Consider the following 20752-nt stretch of genomic DNA (forward strand, 5'->3'; position numbering starts at 1 on the left):
TTATGCCTGAATTTATTACTTCTTGTCAAAAACTGTGAGACGCAATGGATCATTGCGAGCACCCCTAATCTATAAGATTTCAATCTTCGTCGAATTGAAAGTAAGTACTTGTGTATACGGCTTAGACCTTAGCTGTTTCGGATCGGAGATGACTTTTAACACTCTTTTAGTCATTCATTTTAAGCTATTGCATAGCTTTTATCGCGGGCCTTGAGTGCGGCGACTGAATTAAGAAATTCTGTAACGAAAATCACCTGACACCCCCACTACGCCTACTATGTAGCTCGCGTTCAACACATTCACACGTTGCGCTTGTGTAGTGTTTGTGAATACGCGCGCGGCGTGACGTCGCAGTGCCGCATCTGTGCATCATGAAAAGTCTGCACATCTCTCCCTCGCGCGGTCTAGGTTATGAGTGTGAAGGAGACAGTTAATGTTTTGCTTTTGTTAATGTTTATAAATATAGCGTGGTCTTATTTTATTGTTGTTTTAATATTAAATTATTATTGCCGATTTATAATTGCATAAGTTGATAAAAAATGCTATGCAATAGCTTTACCGCGGCAGTCTCCGAGTGCTACACGTGTTTTTTTTGTATTAAATTAAATATTTCATTTCACAGTGTGATTTGTCAGTCGACAGTCATCAGATTATATTGTCGCGTGATTTATTTGTTTCTTCAATCTTAAATATCTTTGACATTAATTCTCGTGATTAGATTGACTAAAAATTGGCTGAAAAATGTCATCGAAGACGATTTTCTTTCATTAGCGTTTCGTGTAAATAAATCGCGTGTGTTACGCGACGAAAACTTTGTTTCTTTGAGTCAGTTTTTACGTCGGTTGTCATTATGATAATCTGCGCTGCGAACTGGAGCGGAAAACATCGTATTTAATCTACGTTATGCCTTTAGAGGGGCACGGGGCAACTGGATGCCGACTTGTTAAGGTTGAACAAGTCATTATTAATGACATGTGAATATAACGTTCATACAGTACAGTAGGTATTTAATAACTAGATAAGATTAATGGTTTTACTTATTAGGTTATGGATATTTTGTTCCTACATATTCTAGTAACTTCGAGTGGTTATTCTAGATTCACCGAGCTAATAGGTGAGCTCACGGGGCTCAAATTGGGAGTGTTGCTAACACTGGCCCTAGCAAGAGCAGAGCTTCTCAGACTCTACCACCGGATCGGAAACGCGACCCACTGAGAAGATCCGACGAGAAACTCAGTGGCCTGTGTCTATGGGTTAACTTACTCTTCGAGCCCTTCGTCGCAAGCAACGGGTTCGGCGAGGACCGTGACCGGTGCTTGAGGATCCGTAATGACGTGTTTAGGGCATTATGGATATATAGAGACATGTTTTATATATAAGTAGATATGTTTTGATTGCTAAACACCCTGTAAATGTGTTACATCATTTGAATTATAACGTTCTAAACAAAGTTTTATTAATCGAAGCTAGAAGTTTTTTTCTATTTTTAATTAAATTTTTTAACCATTTTTAACGGTAAGCCCATGTATTCAAACAAAACATTTCCAAAATAATCCGTACATTAAGCGATTCCGTGGTCTCTCTTCATTAAAATTAGTAAGCTATTGTAGGTAGACAAATTACAGATATAAAATGAAAAAGTATACATATTAATACGTACATATTACTAGAATTATAATGACGAAACAAACAAAAAAAAACATAAATATTCATGATTGTATTTTAAATACGATACGTCGGATCGTGCAGAATTAGATCTCTCAGAGTGGAGGGATGTAAGGGGTGGGGAGTTTACGCTGCACGACACCGATCGTTGGGGAAGACTCTAATGAACTGTATGAACTAGGCCCTAGATGACTAGACGCGTAACTGACATACATAGGGATATGTTATACTACCTTTGCTAGTCTATGTAGAGGGATGAGCTTAGTAAACTTCATTCTAAACGCGTTCTAAACGCGAACACTGTTTGCATGCAGTTTTTTTTTTTTTATTGCCCTTGTATGCAGACGAGCATACGGCCCACCTGATGGTGAGTGGTTACCTCGTCGCCCATGGACTTCAGCAATGCCAGGGGCAGAGCCAAGCCGCTGCCTACCGAAATGTTACTATATTATACTATATTATTATGTTATATAGTGTTATGAAATGTCACTATGTTACTATATTATTAGGTTTCTTGAGATTTAACTTGTGTACGCAAGTTATAATAAAGCTTAGAACGTGTTCACGAACTATTGAATGTCAATGAACACAAAACGCGTAGCCTTATAGACTTTATATATCGAAGCAGTGTATATATCAGGACACTATTTGTAGCGTAGAGAAAACCTATTGAACTCATGTTAGGGAGGAGAATATAACAGCGACGTGGCATAAGCGCATTTAACCTTTCCATATTCAAAAACTTTTCTATAACAAATCGTCATAAATGAAAAAAAAAGAACAGAAACATTGGTACATGTTGTAGATAGTGTCCCTTACACTGTTATTGACTAAATTAAAATGTTGCAGTTGGATTTCACGAGCGCAGTGCTAAAAGCTCTTAGGGCGACGTGTTAACTGAATGCGGCATGCGTGGCCACGCGCTATTTCCTTTTAAAACCGCCCCTAAAGTTGAAATCATGTCTCTTATGTCGATGCAATATGTGTATGTTTTTTTATACGCTTCGTCTATGTACTACATACCTTATTCGTGTTTTATTTTTAGTGACTTTTACTTACCTATAATATACTCCGCTTTCGAGTGGTTTTGTTCTAGGCATATAAGGCATTGTATGTGGTATTTTAATGCAATTGATCATAATACAAATCCCTAACCTAACTAATAATCAATATCATATTTTTTACCCTGTGATAATAGTGAAGGTATTGGAACGAAGCTGTAAAATTCTTGTTATGTCATCGATTGTCGATGTGTGTGCAAAGTTTCAAGTTGATTGGACTTCTGTGAAAGTCACGTTCAAAGATTCTATTACGTACAAACAAACATAGTTTTTTTTTTCATAGATGGGTGGACGAGTTCACGGTCCACCTGGTGTTTATAGTAAATTTTTTATAGTTACTAGTAGTCCCGCAGTGTCGAAATTCGACTATAATTAATTGAAATTATAAGTTTGAACATTATTATGGTTCTATTGTCAAAGACTATTATACTTCTGTAATCACAGATTTCGCTAAAACTACACTATAGACAAATAATATTAAAGACAAACCAGAGACTTTTTGGCGAGAAAGCGAGGAGTGAAGTTGTGTGATTTGTTTTGTCTATTTCGTGTTTCTTCAGGTTTAAATATGTAATAATGGTGGTTTATTAACTGTTTAATATCTGTGAAGTGCACAAACGTGAGAAAATGAAACAAAGCTGCTGGACGTGACTTCTCGGGTTCCTCTAAAAAGTCCACTGAAAAAATCTCAGTAAATGACCACCATTTTACTGCGATTATATTTCATCCCATATCATCTCATTTCATTTAATTTCATCCCAGTTGATTAATGTCTCAAATTAATCATCTTCATTTTATTTCACTCGTTTTTATCATTTTTCATAAAAATAAGAATATAAATTAAAATAAGACATGACTTAAAGGTCTTAGCTTAGCTAAAAAAAAAAGTATAATATGGTTTGTCTTTTTTTTAATGGATTTTATGACCTGGTAACTGAGACCTTTATGACCTGGTAAATGAATTGCTGTTCGTTAGTCTCGCTAAAACTCGAGAACGGCTGGACCGATTTCGCTAATTTTGGTCTTGAATTATTTGTGGAAGTCCAGAGAAGTTTTAAAAGGTAGATTAATATGAAAATGCTCGGAATTAAATAAAAATAACAATTTTGTTTTCTCTTTGATGTGTCCCCCGTCGGACGGATTCCTTTTACTTGTTTTAAGTTTATTTTATACAAAAGTTTAGGTCTTTTCTTTATCGATTGAGGCACTACGAAGTGTGCCGGGTCAGCTAGCTTAAGAATAATTTCTATATTCTCATGCGTATGGGCGTGCGAGTTCATGTGATTGGCTGCGCGACTTCGGACTAGAATAACACCACCCCATCTGTTCCCGCGAGCGTCGTAAAGGCAAGGGATTCAATGGAGAAAGAGTGGCGTACTGCGAACGCCATCTAGCGTTTATTGGTGGTAATTCGTATTGTGTGTGTGTGTGTGTGTGTGTGTGTGTGTGAGGGGTACTACTATTCTGCTTATTTCTGCCGCACAGCAATCATGCGTTCTGATTTAAAGGGTGGGATAGCTATTATACAAGACGATTCAGATATCGACCTTTGATCTCAAAATGTGTTGCGTTATACTCGTTACGATAGACGCGGTGGCTCCAGATAAGACTTAATATCAGACGAGCCGTAAGCACGAATTGGGAAATCGTTTTTTTCCCCATAACGGTTGTTTTAGAAAAAATTTTACGCTTACATTACGTCCCACCACCAGCAATTACGCAAAGTAACACATTTTTGCTTCTGTTTGGTCCTGAGTTTCAATACACGACTATATTCATTGATGTTGGAAGTGACTCATGAGCATCTGTTTAAGTACCTATTTGTTTTCTTTTTAAATGGTCATCTATGTATTAAAAAGTCGAGTTTTTAGAAATCTTATAAATTCTTAACAGATCAATCTAATAGAGCGCTTTTTTTTTTGTGGTTCGCTATATTTCCTTATTTATTATTTCAATTTAATAAGATCGATCTGTTGTAATTATTAAGTCATGACCTAGTTGTGATCTTATTAAAAAAATTATAATATCAATAATACATGTTTGGTTTAATCAGTGAAAGCTTTTGTTAACGTAATTCCCAGTAGCTCGACTCAATAGCAATAATACCACAATAAATAACGGGATCTTATTCGAGCACGCAACGCCAAATATAAGGATTTTAATAGTAATAACAAAATGCATCTAGTTTTGTGTATGCGCGGTAAGGGTGCATAGAGGCACCCCTCGCACGCACACTTACACGCTTCGAAACTGGGCTACGATTGGTGGATATCGTAGGGTTGGTTCAATATTCATTTAAAAATGGACGCTAATAAATTGTTGTACGATTTCGTAGATTTCATTTTGGTTTATCGAGTCTATTTTTTAACTTCATACTCGAGCCACAACTATTTTTATGTTATAAGAAAAAATCATAGGAAACTTTTTGGCACAAAATTAATAACCTTGGTGTTATTTGTATACTTAGGATGAAGTTTGAGAATATGTATATCTAAAACCCCCAGTTTGTTTTATTTCACATTACATTACATTTATCGATAGCAACCCTAAGGCTGCACGAGTGTGCGTATCTGTTTGAATGTAGAAAAGAGGTCGTATAGTTATTTATACATCGGCCTGTTCTAGGCAGTATGAATTAGTTGCGTGCATCGGGGTCTTTGCCGGGAAAAAGTATTGATTTGACGCACGCCAGCCCGGATTACGGTAGATGATTTGTGCGTGTATAAAAAAAAAGATGGCGGTTTTTTTTTGGAGCGGGTTTTGTTATTACTTTAAAAGCTTACGTAAAATTTTTGATAAAAACTTATGTAACGTAAGATTTGACTAGTTGATAACGGATGTTTTGTAAAAGTTCCCACTGAGTTTCTCGCCGGATTTTCTCAGTGGGTCGCGATTTCGATCCGGTGGTAGATTCTGCGAAGCACTGCTCTTGCTAGGGCTAGTTACCCGTCCGGTCGTAGCTGGAATAGCCTCTTAGGGTACCATCGAGTAAGTAGGGGAAAAAATTTAAAAATTCAGTAATTCAGTAATTCCCTACTTCAGATTTCTTATTTAACTAGTGGCCCCGCAGTAGCCGAAATTCGACTATAATTAATTGGAATTGTAAGTTTCTACTCTATTAAGATTGTATTTCATACTTCTATAATCACAATTTTCGCCAAGACTACACTATAAAAAATATTAACAAAGACAAACAATATTTAATATATTCTCAATTTGACAACAGACGTCAAGAACAAAAGTTTGCAATAAATAGTATGCATGCGTGTGTGCGTCAATATGATATGTAGTGTGTGTAATGTTTTCTTTATTGATTTAACGTATCTTTTATGCATTATTTAAAAAAAATATTAGCATTGTGCACTTCTTCTCTATATTCTCCATAAGTGTGGAAAATTTCATACTCCTCCGTCCGCGCAATTTTCGTAAAAAGGGATACAAAGTTTTTGCTTCACGTATTAATATATAGATGATGTCAAATCGTGAAATATTCACATAAAAAGTATTATTATTTTTATAAGTTAATCGTCATTTATATAGAATTAACATAGCAAAGGATAGCATTACGTATACATATTGGTTTTCTCGCGTTCCATTTGCGCTTTTTACTTGGAACAACAAGTAAGATGGATGGTCTAATCACTACTTTTAAATATTTATAATAAATCATTGGTAGTAGGACGTTTTGTGAGTCCGCATGGGTAGGCACCACCATTCTGCCCATGTCTGCCGTAAAGCAGTAATGCGTATAAACAATAAATAAATAAAAAACTTAGTAATAATCAGCTTAGTAGTTTTGATGTGATCCTCGAATGATCACGACGATCAAACAGAAATAAATAATACATTTAAAAAGTAATAATAATAATAAAAATAATCAATAAAAAATTATTTTTTTCGAACTTTTATTTATTTTTCATTTTTAGTTGAATTTAAATTAATTTTTTTCAATTTTTTTAAATATCGAATTGTCATCGGTCCTTAAGTATACCAAAGTTCGAGTTAATCCGATATTTTGAAGGGGGTCAAAATGATGTTCAAAGATTCCGTTACATACTAACATACATACGTCTGAAGCTTCGGTCTGAAGCTAATAAAAGCGTATTAAAAAAAAAACATTTGGAATTTTGTCAACTTTCAATTGCCTCAGTTTTGATCATCGTACAGACAACCGTTACAGCTTTAGTTAGATATTACAAGTGACCTGTGAATTATTGCGTCTCGTACAAATTGAATTGAATGGGGCCCGGTGCATGCATTAAAGCGATGAAACCGGTTGTGGTCATAATACAACATGCAACTACCCGATTTTATGCGCTTTGAAAACTGAACACATATAGTATGTATAATGTGTATAAGGCCGATTATTTTTGTTCTTTATAATATTTTTGTTTTCATAATATATTTACTAAACTCTATTGTATTATGTATACGAAGCGTCTTCAATGAACAGGCTTATGAAGATCATATTATCAAAATTCATAATATGCTTTTTTAAATAATATAGTATATAGTAAAGTACAAACATGCTATTGTAATAAATATATAGGTACTATTATTGTAGTTAGTACTATATAAAACTCTTAATATTGTGGGATTGATAGACAAGTTCAAAGCTCCTTTGATGGTTGTTGGTGCCCGTAGAAACATCATATTATGTGAGTAATGTCAATCAAAATCTGTCTAGAACTAGGAGCCTTATTTTTTAAAGAAAATTCTCAACTTATGTAAGCATGTGTTTTGAATTGACACGTATTGTGTTACTGCTACATAAATATTGGCCAATGTACAGTATACGGACCAAAATTGTTCTACGGCATAGCAAAAAGCTTGCAATGCCATGTTGCATCGCTATTTCTAATGTAGAGAGTATAAAAATATCAAAGCGAATAAAAAGGGACGGACAATGAAAAGTTTAGAAAAAAAAAATGCGAGTTGCGTATGATTAGAACAAAACACTGCTTTATTTAACGTTTTCCATTGTTTGAATATACTAGATTGTACCTAGAATAAATACCGGTATGAACAGAAGCCCATGTATGTATTTCACATGTAGAAAAATGTGTAATAATATTGTAGCTAAGAATTATAAAACAAAAAATAACACAATTTTACATTGTATGAGCCTCGGTCATAACTTTAAATTACGAAGCCTAAAATTACAGTGGAAATGGTAATAAAATAATAAAGTCGCTCGTCAAACTTAGTATATTCTACCACTACAAGACTGATATTCGTCATATAAATAGTCGTTTCTGTGTGAAAAGATAAAGGTGAACTCATTTACTGCTGAATTTTTTTTAAGAGATTTTATGACCTGGTAACTGAGACCTTTAAGTCATGTCTTATTTTAATTTATATTATTCATATTTTTATAAAAAATGATATTATGGAGTGAAATGAAATGAAGATGATTAATTTGAGACACTAATCAACTGGGATGAAATTAAGTGAAATGAATTGAGATGATATGGGATGAAATATAATCTCAGTAAAATGGTGGTCATTTACTAAGATTTTTTTAGTGGACTTTTTGGAGGACCCTGAGAAGTTACGTCCAGCGGCTTTGTTTCATTTTCCCACATTTGTGCACTTTCACAGATATTAAATAGTTAATAAACCACCATTATTACAAATTTAAACCCGAAGAAACACTAAATAGACAAAATAAAACAAATCACACAACTTCACTCCTCGCGTTCGCACCAAAAAGTCCATTTACTGCTGAAAATTTTTTATTGACACAGACTATACCTAAATGTTTTTATAGTATGCAACTTCCACAATTAAAATTTCAATTTGTTCACGATTATTTCGCATTTGTAACGTTTAAATTAAAGCCATGTTGTGTATAAACACGCGTCTGACTCGCATCCTGTTTGTTTTTGGGTACCCACAAACGATTTCACAGTTTGTTTCTATCGACTGTAGAAATTCGACTAAAATGTATGAAAAAATCGAGTGTAAAATTTACATCAAGTTTTTTATTTATTTATTTTTTATTTCTTAGATGGTTGGACGAGCTCTCAGCCCAACTGGTGTTAAGTGGTTACTGGAGTCTATAGACATCTACAACGTAAATGCCGCCTTGAGATCAGAGTTCTAAGGTCTCAGTATAGTTACTTTGGCTGCCTCACCCTTCAAACCGAAATGCATTACTGCTTCACGGCAGAAATAGGCAGGGTGGTAGTACCTACTCGTGCGGACTCATAAGACGTAATACCACCAGTAATTACGCAAATTGTAATTTTGCGGGGTTTTTTTTTTATTACACGATGTTGTTGCTTCACCGTGGAAGTCAATCGTGAACAATTGTTAAGTACGTATTTCATGAGAAAAATTGGTACCCACCCGTGGGATTCGAACGACGGTGCATCGCTACATACGAATGCACCGGACGTGTTATCCTTTAGGCCACGACGACTCACGAGTACTTAGGTTTCAAGTAGCTAAGCTGTGTGGCATTTGATTTTATTTGTTCATATTTTCTTTAGAATAACATTCCTTCCTCCAAAAAGGGTTTTCCCACATTTTCGATGTGTGATCTGTTCTGAATTTTTTACGAAATATATGAATCAAATAAAGCTCTGACGTTTCGATTGTTTGTTCCCAATAGGAAAATGTTTCGTAATCTGAATGTTTCATTTTTTCTACGACTTATGATCAATTTCGTTTTAGCTCAAACAAAACTTTTGGATTTATTTTTAATTTATTAAAGTACTCACCGTTAACAGAGGACGGAAGAATTTATTTTGAAAAAATCCACAACTTTCAAAGTCATGATTGTTCAATTTAAAATACTATTTTCTTTGTGAACCTCCTTTTAATTTTATAATAAACGTTTTCTTTTTTTTATATTTCAAAACACATTCTGTTAAGTGTGTGCCTGTTGCATGCAAGATGTATCGTTAATAAGTCGATCCGTCTGTCCGTTATATCAGCTGATAGCACAAAAACCCCGTCCCAACATCTGCCGGCCGAAAGGCCCGTGAATCACCGGCCCATGGCGCGTGCCACGTTGAAAAAAAAAACGAAAAAAAAATCAGAAGTGTAAACTCCTGCCGACCGTTATAATCGCTTCACTCAGTGTGGGTGGACTCACGTGACCAAGGTTAGAAATCGTACGCGATTTTTTTGCAACTTGACAGCTGATGTCAAAAGGTTATTGAATTTATGAAAGAATTTCTTGGGTGAATTTTTAATCTTCAACAAAATTTTCATAGGATTTGTTCTGCTCGTAGTATGAAATTTTACTTCATAAGTCAAAAGGGACTTCTTTGCGACTGTGATATGTGATTTTAGACACTTTTTAAGCCTCGTTATTTTTTCAATTATGTTTGGGATTAATGACATTTTAGACATACTTGAGATTTCATTTGTTTTTTTTTATTGCTTAGATGGGTGAACGAGCTCACAGCCCACCTGGTGTTAAGTGTTCAGATATGACGAGCCTTTTTTGTTGTCTACTTTTTCCTTATGGTGATAAAACTTACAGTTCGTTAAAAGAGGAACAAATCTACAAAAAGGAAAAAAAACGATTCAAGGCGAAAGGAGAAATAATTTCACAAGACATTTCGTGCCGTAGAAAATGGTGCAATTATTGTTGTCACTGATTGAAATTAAAGCCTTAAATTATAGAAGCGGGTAAACCTAATTGTAACATGAAAGTGAATAATTTTTCTTAAAGTTTGCTGAAGTAATTTTCTTATCTCAAATTTTAAATGCACTCTTATAATGTGCTACACGTGAAAACTCATAATTGTATTTCCTCATAAATAATAATTTTTGAGTTTGTTAATTGTTAGTCCAATAAAATAACAAAAATATCTTTGAAGATTCCGCTGCGGGATAGTGAAATAATTTTTAGAAATGTTAATCTGGAAACTCAGACATATAAATTTTGATTGTAACACATTTACGGTCATAAACATGACATCTAAATTGAGCAAAATTACAGTAAAAACACACAAAAATGACAAATCACGAAACTCAAACTTATTAAAGCGACTGTTATTCGATATACGAAAGATAAAACAAAATTGCTTTTCTACCGAATAAAATTCAGTTTTAATTTCAAGATGGCGACGCTCGCCGCCATTAATCTACGTCGGGAAAAAGTACGTCGATTGAACTAAATATGTGAATTTGCGACAAAACAAAAAAGCCATTAAAATGTACGATAAGCGATGGAGATTTATAGGGCAGTTACGCTGTAATGTTTATTTGTAGCGTATTTGTAAAGGACGAACACTATTTTTTATTTGCAAAAGATATAACAAACATCATTTTGTTCTAACTAAATTAATGATATATCGTACGGGGCTCCTAACGAAAATGTCTATTTTCTATTACCATCATAATAACTCAACAAAATAATACTATTTATAAAAGAGCAAGCAAAGCAGTCTATAAATTTTTAACAGTTCCAAATTCAGTCTTATTTATAGGCTTTCTAATAAAATATCTGCTTATTTTTGAAAAAAAAAACACGCACTAACACAGACGCAAATGTACGCAAATAGTAAAACAAAGATGACGTGTTTTATGATTCTAATAATAGTGAATTCATTGCAGCTTGCGTCAAGGACTGTCTGGAACAAAATGACTATTAAATATCACTGATATGTCCCGTTTCTGATATACTGGTCACACTGGATTCATGTAACTACTTCATTAGCGGCGAATGATCTCAATGGTTATTCGAGGAATACTTTATTGGTGAAGTTAATGAGATTTGTAAATAGTTCTCCAAATAGGGTAGATGATATATAAAATTTTGTGATATATTAAATTGAGTTAGTGAATGCTATTTACGTTGGTTACTATAATTTTTTTAAATTGTTTAGTCATATTTTTTCATATCCGACCAAACAAATATGTAGAGCAAAATATGAATGACAAATGCAAAATTTTGGGTTTTAAAGTTATTTACATCTAAAAAGAGTATCGTAATGTTTTCTGATTTTATTCATGACAGATTTATAATATCATATATTGATCGATTTGTCTATGATGGCTTGTATTATGTGTTATGTATTAACTATGAAAAAATTCTCAGTAAAACCAAATGTATTGTTCGTAATGCTTCAAACTTTCTTAACATTAGTAAATCGATTGTACGCGATAAACGATATCTGCTTGAAAGTAACACCTTTATTGAACAATAGCTGCAATCAGATGTGTGATAAGGCAGAGGGCGTGCCGAATGCCATCGGCAGCTATGATTGGAGGTGCGCGAGCGCATCTGCCGCGCACGTTGCGCTTAGGGTTGCAAGATCAAGAATTTTAATTTATACGCTTTGTTTTGTAGTAGAACAAATTGTATTTTTTTTATCCTACCTAAGCTGATAGACTTGAGAGGCTATTTCAGCGTAACCTTAGCTAGTAGGTGAGCTCACGGGGCTCAAACCGGAGTGATGCTAACACTGAGCGTAGCAAGAGCAGTGTTTCGCAGAATCTACCACCGAATCGGAAACGCGGCCCACTGAGAAGATCCGACGAGAAACTCAGTAGGCCAAATTGTATTGAAATTCGTATTTAGCACATAGGTGTAAGTTTAGTGTCAAACCCGAATCTAAAATAAAACTATGATAAGGTTTTAAATGTACATGTTACTTGTAAGTTACAATTTGCGTACACCCAATACTATGTTTACTTTAAAGTAAAAAAATATTTGAAAAAAATAAAGATTTAGTTTATTAAAATATTTGGTTTTATAAGAATGAATTTTTGTTGTAGCTGACAACCCACAAGTAGCTCGTGCGCGGTGACAATGTGGGCGACATATGAACATGAACAATGTAAATAATATTTACACGAGGTACATATACAAAAAAAAAAGAAAACTGTAACCGGTGAACATACAAAGGTGCAGTATGAAAAGACAGCTGAATCTTTGATTCGATAAAAATATAATGTTTCTTTTTTTTGTGTGTTTTTTTTATTAAAGCCACGTTGTTGTTTTGATGTTCTGAGATTTAAAAGAATATTTTTAGTGGTTACGTGGGTACAACGTTTCTCAGTTAATTAATAAAGTAGCAGATAAATAAAATCAATTCAGATCTTATATACGTAAGACAAATGATAATGTCAGGTTTTTAAGTGAAAACATCAAAGGGACGTTAAGCGTCTCATTACCGGCGTCTAATTTTTAGTACTTATTCAAAGTGGGTCCTAAATAAACGTAATTCCTGGACCGAACAAGGGCCCATTCTCCCTGAAAAGCTTTACGATGCTTCTTTTAAAACTAATTTGCCCAAGTTACTTCGCAGGCGGTAACTTATAATCGTAAATTAAGTCGAGAAAGAGAAACGCCTCGCACTTTCATTGGATAAAGTTTTTTTGGTTGCCGGTGCGTTCAATGTTGCCAGTATTTTAATGTCTAGTTTAGTTTGGTAGAAAATAAAATTAAAAGCTATATTTTCTTTTTTCTGTAACTTAGTACGAGTCTAGTTTCCTTCGCGTTTCTCGCCAATATTTTATTGCATCTACTCTTACAATTTGGTTTAGTTGAGTTTAAATGAGACCAATGACATTTTACCGATTATTTATTAATACTTATTTTAGTATTTACAGTTTATTTATTTCCTGTTTGATATTTTCAGTCCAGCTTAATCTATATGCAGATATCTTTATATTACCTATCCGAGTCAAAAGTACTACAGTGCGAACCATCTTTTCACGGGCTATTAATTTTGCTGTTATGTTTTTTATTGCTATTTTATGGTAATCATTCGTCTTTGTCTTTTTACTTTTGGAATTCGTACTCAAATATTCAAGTGGCGATGAAAAGCTTTTTTAAAACATTTTAATGCATTGTTTTGTGTGACGTTTCTACATTCATTACGAAAAGAATTAAAATGGTAAGTATTTTTCTGTCCAGTGTAATCTACGACAGCTGAACCGTCCTTAACACGTTGACTGCCATATAGTGCACCCATATTATTTCATTACTTCATTACTTACTTTACTGGTGGTAGGACCTCTTGTGAGTCCGCACGGGTAGGTACCACCATCCCGCCTATTTTCTACCGTGAAGGAACAATGCGTTTCGGTTTGAAGGGTGGGGTAGCTGTTGAAACTATACTGAGATCTTAGAACTTATATCTCAAGGTGGGTCGCGCTTTTACGTTGTGGATGTCTATGGGCTCCAGTGACCACTCAACACCAGGTAGGCATTTTTTATTTTTTATTGCTTAGATGGGTGGACGAGCTCACAGCCCACCTGGTGTTAAGTGGTTACTGGAGCCCATAGACATCTACAACGTAAAGGCTGTGAGCTCGTCCACCCATCTAAGCAATAAAAAAAAACTACTTCACTGCGCCACGTAGGGCACTGATAACCTGTATGCTAGTCAACGTGTTAAGAAGATATGAAAACTTCTCTATCGAAATAGGTTAGGTTACGATACGCCCTACAACCAGTAGGTAAATAGGTAAATTTGAGAAGTAGATTGGCATTATATTTTTTGGACACGACATAATTTCTCCTAATCAACCCGTGGTAGGTATGTATTTCTGCAGAAAAGTTGATACCTGCGGAGTTAGAGCATTAGCGCATAGTTGCATCGCTCGTTACGAGTACGTTTTACGGTTTTATCTCATAGCCTATAACCATTTTAAACATGTTATAAATATTAATATTATTAGTTACAAATGCTCATTTTACTGCCGAAATGCTTAAGCTATTTTTTGATCGGTAGAACTATATAAAAAAAATAACAAATAGATTTTGCGTATAAGTTTATAGATTTCGCAAAACTACACGTACATACATAAAGATGAATAAAAACATTCTATAGATCCATTCTCCATCATATATTATAATATGATTTTTGAGGACACAATCTATTGTAAGTAGGCCGTGACCTATTTAATTCAATAAATAAAATAAACGAAACCCACGACCGGATATGTAAGATATTCCTGTTTGAGGTGTTCAATATTTGCTATCATTTAAATTCATTTTTTAGTCTAGTTACATTTTAAAAAGTCCGCATTCTCTAATATTATAAATTGATTCTTAAACTATGAATTTCGTTGGATTTTGTTCCGAATCTGCGGTCGGCCGCGGGTTATTTGAATTATATTATTTCAGGATCGAATTAACCAACGGTGACATATGATGTACCGGCTTAATGATTTGTAAATACATAAGGTGGAATTTTGTGGAGGTTAATTAAAACAAACAACAAAACTCATAATCTTGATTATACATTTAGCTTAAGTACCTACATAATTTTTAGTGCACAAAGCCATGTAACGTCTATCAATATTTAATGAAGCAATAGAACAGAAAGAGAATACATTTTGATCGAAGTTAGATTATTTTTGGAATTTCAATATTTTGATCAAATATTGTCTAATTAATAATAATTATCTAATAAATATTGTCTAATAATAATAATCTAAGTAATTTGTCTACGAGAATAGAGATAAAAAGAAAACTTTGGTTTTGCTTAATTTAAATCTACATCCTAAATTCTACTAATTAAATTAAATGTAATTATCAAGGCAGAATCATAGTAAGCGTTTTTCAGTGTTACCAGAACGGAAACAAGTTTCCAACAGAACAAAACGAAACATGCATGCAAATATCGTCACTGGCTGAGCTTATTTGCGTCATCAGAAAAGTCGGCTCGACAAGTTTTTACTCACAGATCACCATTCAGACTATGTATAAAACATTTTAGAATCGACCACCATGTGAATTGAGATTTTGTGAATGATACGTATTATAAGAAACGCGGTCAACAAACATCAGTCATGAAACTGCGTCGCTGGCGGCCATCTTTGAAATTTAAAATTCCTTTATGGTAAATCCAAAATTAATGTGGAATATATTTAAACGATGGTATTGCGGTAAAAAAAACGTGTATATGAACTTTGTTTGAAAAACGTATGGTGCTAAAATACAGTGGAGAGATTTATGTAACGAAGAGGGGCGACAATCCTGATGGTGACATGGAAACGTAAATAAAAAATTTGACTGCATTGAGGAGGTAAAATTTATGCTTTAAATACTTTTTAATATGAGGGCCTAACAAAGATAAGAGAGGACATCTTAGGTGCTGGCTAACCAGACCTAGATAAACATAAGATGCTATCTAATATTTTAGTGAAATTCGTGCAAGTGTTGATTTCAGGGGCCATAAAATATCCTTGAGATTATCGAGTTATTGGTCTGTCTGGGATCACAAGTACTGAGGTAAGGAAATTTGTAGTTTTTTCCCTAGTTCCTCGATCGAGGACGTTATGCGGGCTCAGTGGTGTGGATTGGGAGAGGCCTATGTCCAGCAATGGACGACTGTGGGCTGTTGATGATGATGATGATGATGATGCGGCCTTACTGGTAAATAAGTCCTGACTACTTCTACAGGATAACAAATAGTAAATTCTAGCTTTAAGGAATATCCGTTACTCTTAATGGTAAGGAGTCTTGGACCTCATGAGCTTTAAGCCCATGGGCCCTCTAGGTCAGTGGACTGCCCGACGCCCCCACTCAAGCCCCGGGATGCCTACAAGATCAGAACCAGCGCAGGTCGGGGAGTCTGGCTTTCTTTAGTGGTATCTACTTAAACAAACTTAGAAGACGCGCGACTGACGGTAATTATTTAAATTCATTTTGACGATTTGAATGTTCTTATACGTGTTCATTTTCTTATTGTTCTTGTCAGAGAACTTAAGACCCGTTATAGTCGCATTACCTTACGTTATTACAACGTTATTACCTTACGCATTATCTCACATAGTTACGATTACACCGGTCATCATTGGCGGGTTTGCTTCTAAAATCCTTCAACATCCATGCTATTAGCAAGCATGGCTGTAGTTAGTTACCTAAAGAAGGAATGTGTAGGGACCACAAATGTCTCCATAGCAACTAATAGTTATATGTATGTGTTGGCGATAATTATATTGCAATGATGCTACGTCAGTCTCGGGATTGTCGGGCTGTCGATAGCACGTTAGGTTGTAATCCCAATATACGTCACTTAACTGAATATAATAATAAATAATAATAAATATTTACTAACAATCACACCACGTTAACTGGTCCCGTGATAAGTTCGTAAAGAACTTGTGTTACAGATACCAGATAACGGAAATAAATGTAAGATTTTTATTATACACATACATATGTTTAATATACATCCATAACCCTGGAAAAGACATTTATATTTATCATACAAATATCTTCCCTTGGCGGGATTCGAACCCGCGACCCCCTTGTGTAGTGACCATGTCACTTACTACTACACCAGACGGCCAGACTGAACACGTGTCTTATTAAACCTTGCCCGATATAGAGACTCAACAAATGTTAGATTTAAATTAAGAACAAATTTGAAACAAAAGCGGAATCCACTCACCTTCTTCTCTGTCAACTTCTCGCATCGACGCTGCTTGCATATTTGATGGGACTTGTCGTTGCGACAGGGCGCGCAGTCGCCGCAGTTGTCCTTGCGCTGACAGCCGATGCACTCTCCGCAACGTTTCCTCTTCTTTTTCGTCTGTGGAATGCATTACCGTTGATTTACGTCTGGAATTTTTAATCTCTTTATTCGAAACCCGAAATAAATTCTTTGTTTTAACGAATTTGGCGTTAGAGATTTTTCTGTTTATCATTATAAAGAGCTGACGATTTTCTCATAATAATTTTGGATGTAGACGCTTTTTTATGAATTTACGTATAAATATGTGCAAATTGTGGGAGAATAGAAAGAAATAAAGGCATTTTCTCCAATTTTCACTGACGTAGACATAAAAAAATGTATGAATGTTACGACAAAGCCTAACGTAATGTAGACCTCGTTTATCTGGAAGCGTATGGTAATCTAATGTATCGAATTTAGTATGGAAATCGTATCCGTAACGTAGTTACGGGAACCGCTTTCTTAGTGTACTTGAATTGGAAAACAATCCTACAGCGCGTGTCCTGCTAATTCGAACTTAAATTTTGACATTGTAAGTATTAAAATTTAGTGACGTAATACAACACAATTATTTCATAATAAAAAACTAATAATAATTCCAATTTTAAAAGTGTGTAAATTTTCAATCGCCTTTACGAAATTCGTATGTTACTTTTTAAAACATTTATGTTATTTCGCAGTAAAAGTTGAATACTAATGTGTGGCTTGTCTTTAACAAAAAAAAATCCTTCGTTTTCGAACTCGTTACTGTACCGCGTTATCAGATTCATTCCCGTTGGTTGCGTGTACAATTTCATTCACATACTCAATGCGGTTGAGTTGGTCCAATGTTCAACATTGGCCCAAACGTAGTAAATTCTGCAAATTATTTCGTTGGATTGCGAACGTTTATTTATAATGAGTCTCGCTTCTGCGCCGTCGGGGCATCCAGTCGATGCAATCTGGATTAGTCCCGTTGCCTTTTATGCGATGCTTGGCGATAAAATTCATTTTAACATTAGTATTTTATGTTGTTTGGTCGAAATATTCTGATTCATCTAATCAATAGTTAAATGAAATTTGTTCTTATTTAGAATGATTAAAACGTCATAATTTATAGGTTAGGTCATTTGTTTAGAATTGTACAGTTTGCAAAACAACTTTTGGAATAAATGAAAACATTTACAGAAAAAAAAAATGCAGCAGCTGGGATACGGACAGGGAGTCGCAATTATTTGGTGTAATTTTATTCGTGCATACTCGTTTATCTTCTTCTGTAATCGGAACCAGGCGATTGTCGCTCGACAAACAGCTGACGAAAATTCAAATTAAAAATGCTTTTTTTTATTTTATTCTAATGTAATTTCGTTTCCATATCATTTTACAAAGAATTAAAAAATATATAGAAATACGTATAAATTATTTTGCTTAATGTCTTTTCTTGTACGAACTTATAAGTTTGAAACGCAAATTTGAATAGAATTGTGTATGTTATGTGAAACAAGTATCCTATGGACACACATACTTCTAAAGACATTACTATTTTATGCGGTGTTTTGGTATGCGGGCTCAGCAGATGTATGAAGCAGCATTTACTATGTTATTGCATTTAACCTTTGGAATGTGCCTTAATAGACACGTTATAAGAAATAAGCTTAGCAGGTGTATCTATTGATATTTTACGTTTCGCTCACGTCATATGTAACTTCACTGTGTATTGGATAAAAAATGAATAATTTCATCGTAGAGAATATCTTGCTTGGGTTAATAATAGTAAAAAAATATATCTAATAAAAAATACTATTATAGAATAACTGAATTTACCAAAGCTTCACGTAAAAAAAAAATGTTTTAATCGATTATTGTAAAAAATAAAACTAAATATTAGTTGTCACTTCTGGCTCACTTAGATCGATGTTATTTTTTTCTAGGAAGCGACCGAAATGGATTTTCCCTGTTCGACTCATTCGAGTAATGAGTAATGGATCTTGTATTGTTGCAATGGAAAATGTGATCTATCATTTAAGGACTAAGATGGATAATATATGTACCATATAAATGAAAGAGTAAAAATATAATATTAAATTTGCTTTTACTATGAACGATACGTGTTATTTATACATTATATCACACCTAATTTAAAGTTTGTTAATAAAGTATTCCTTGCAATTTTTTTTTTCATTTAACAAGGACTACTGTACTACTGAAGAATGACGATGCCATGACAGGTAAACTTGTTTGAAAGAGTGGCGGTCCTGCTATCATATGTAGGTACGTCAGTATAAAATAATTAAAAAACTTGCAAGCTTATCTTGAAAATGTCGTAAGCGAGAATCAGGTATCTCTCAAATATCGTTGTATGATGACTACCGCCAAATGCCATGAAAAAAACCGAGGTCTGCTTTCAAGCGAAAAGACCCAAGTTCCTGACTAATTTTTGTTTCTGCTTCTGTTGAGAGAATATACCGATCTAAATAAAATCGATTTAAGTAATAATCTCACACAAAATAAGATTATTATTTTGCGATTACCGGAGATCCTAACATATGTACGTCAGTATAAAATAATTAAAAAAACTTATAGAATATATTAATTATATCGACCTAAATAAAATCGGTTTTAGTAATAATCTCACACAAAATAAGATTATTATTTTGCGATTACTGGCGATCCTAACATATGTACGTCAATATAAAATAATTAAAAAAACTTATAGAATATATTATATCGACCTAAATAAAATCGATTTTAGTAGTAATCTCACACAAAATAAGAGTGTTATTTTGCGATTACCGGAGAACCTAACATATGTACGTCAGTATAAAATAATTAAAAAAACTTATAGAATATATTATATCGACCTAAATAAAATTGATTTTAGTAGTAATCTCACACAAAATAAGATTATTATTTTCCGATTACTGTACAGTTTAGTGGACATAAATTTTTCTTTACTTCCCACTGAAATTCGCCGCATGCTACTCATGTCATATAACGGTACGATGTAGCTTGCAATTTTATTAGCAATCGCGTGTACGTAACGAGCTAGCGATGTAATCTGTTATATTTTACTACGATCGTATTTAACGATGCGATTTTAAATGTATTTTTTATTATTATTTGAAATTGTTATGACAGAAGAATATATTGAGACGTTTTAATTTTTTTATTATTCATCTTCAATAGCGTAGTCAGATTTAAATTTCGATATTTAAAATAATTGAACTCATTTCCTGTTCTCATTTTTTAAATTTTCATACCATTGAGCTGTTGAAAACTTTAATTTAAAATTTTATTTCGACCTAATAAAAGGGTTCTTCATAAACGAATAGACTATTAGTTCACGATATTAGCAGCTGTTGTAAAGGTGTTCGTTATTAGATTCCAAAGTGTTGACATTTATTTGAACAAAATGATTTTCACAATCGAACCGTCTAGAAGAATGGTAAATTTTTGTCGACTTAGCATCCATATAGCTCGATAATATATCTTTTGAAATACCTTAAACACAAGACAAGCAAATAGTCTATTTCGTTCAGAATACGATACAAATCTATATATTAATACGTGAAGCAAAAACTTTGTATCCCTTTTTACGAAAATTGCGCGGAC

General features: G+C 33.9%; 1 protein-coding gene across 4 annotated transcripts in view; it reads right to left on the bottom strand.

The window, feature by feature from the left end:
* Positions 1-20752, bottom strand: part of Tet (Ten-Eleven Translocation (TET) family protein) — a 153011-nt gene that overhangs the window by 109505 nt on the left and 22754 nt on the right. For all 4 annotated transcript variants that reach the window (XM_089736703.1, XM_089736702.1, XM_089736701.1 and 1 more), the window contains exon 3: positions 17099-17239. In XM_089736703.1, coding sequence (XP_089592829.1) covers positions 17099-17239 — 141 coding nt within the window. The remainder of the gene's footprint in view (positions 1-17098; positions 17240-20752) is intronic.

The sequence above is a fragment of the Bombyx mandarina genome, chromosome 22, assembly GCF_030267445.1.
Source record: "Bombyx mandarina strain Sakado chromosome 22, ASM3026744v2".
In the NCBI taxonomy this organism is placed as follows: Eukaryota; Metazoa; Arthropoda; class Insecta; order Lepidoptera; family Bombycidae; genus Bombyx; species Bombyx mandarina.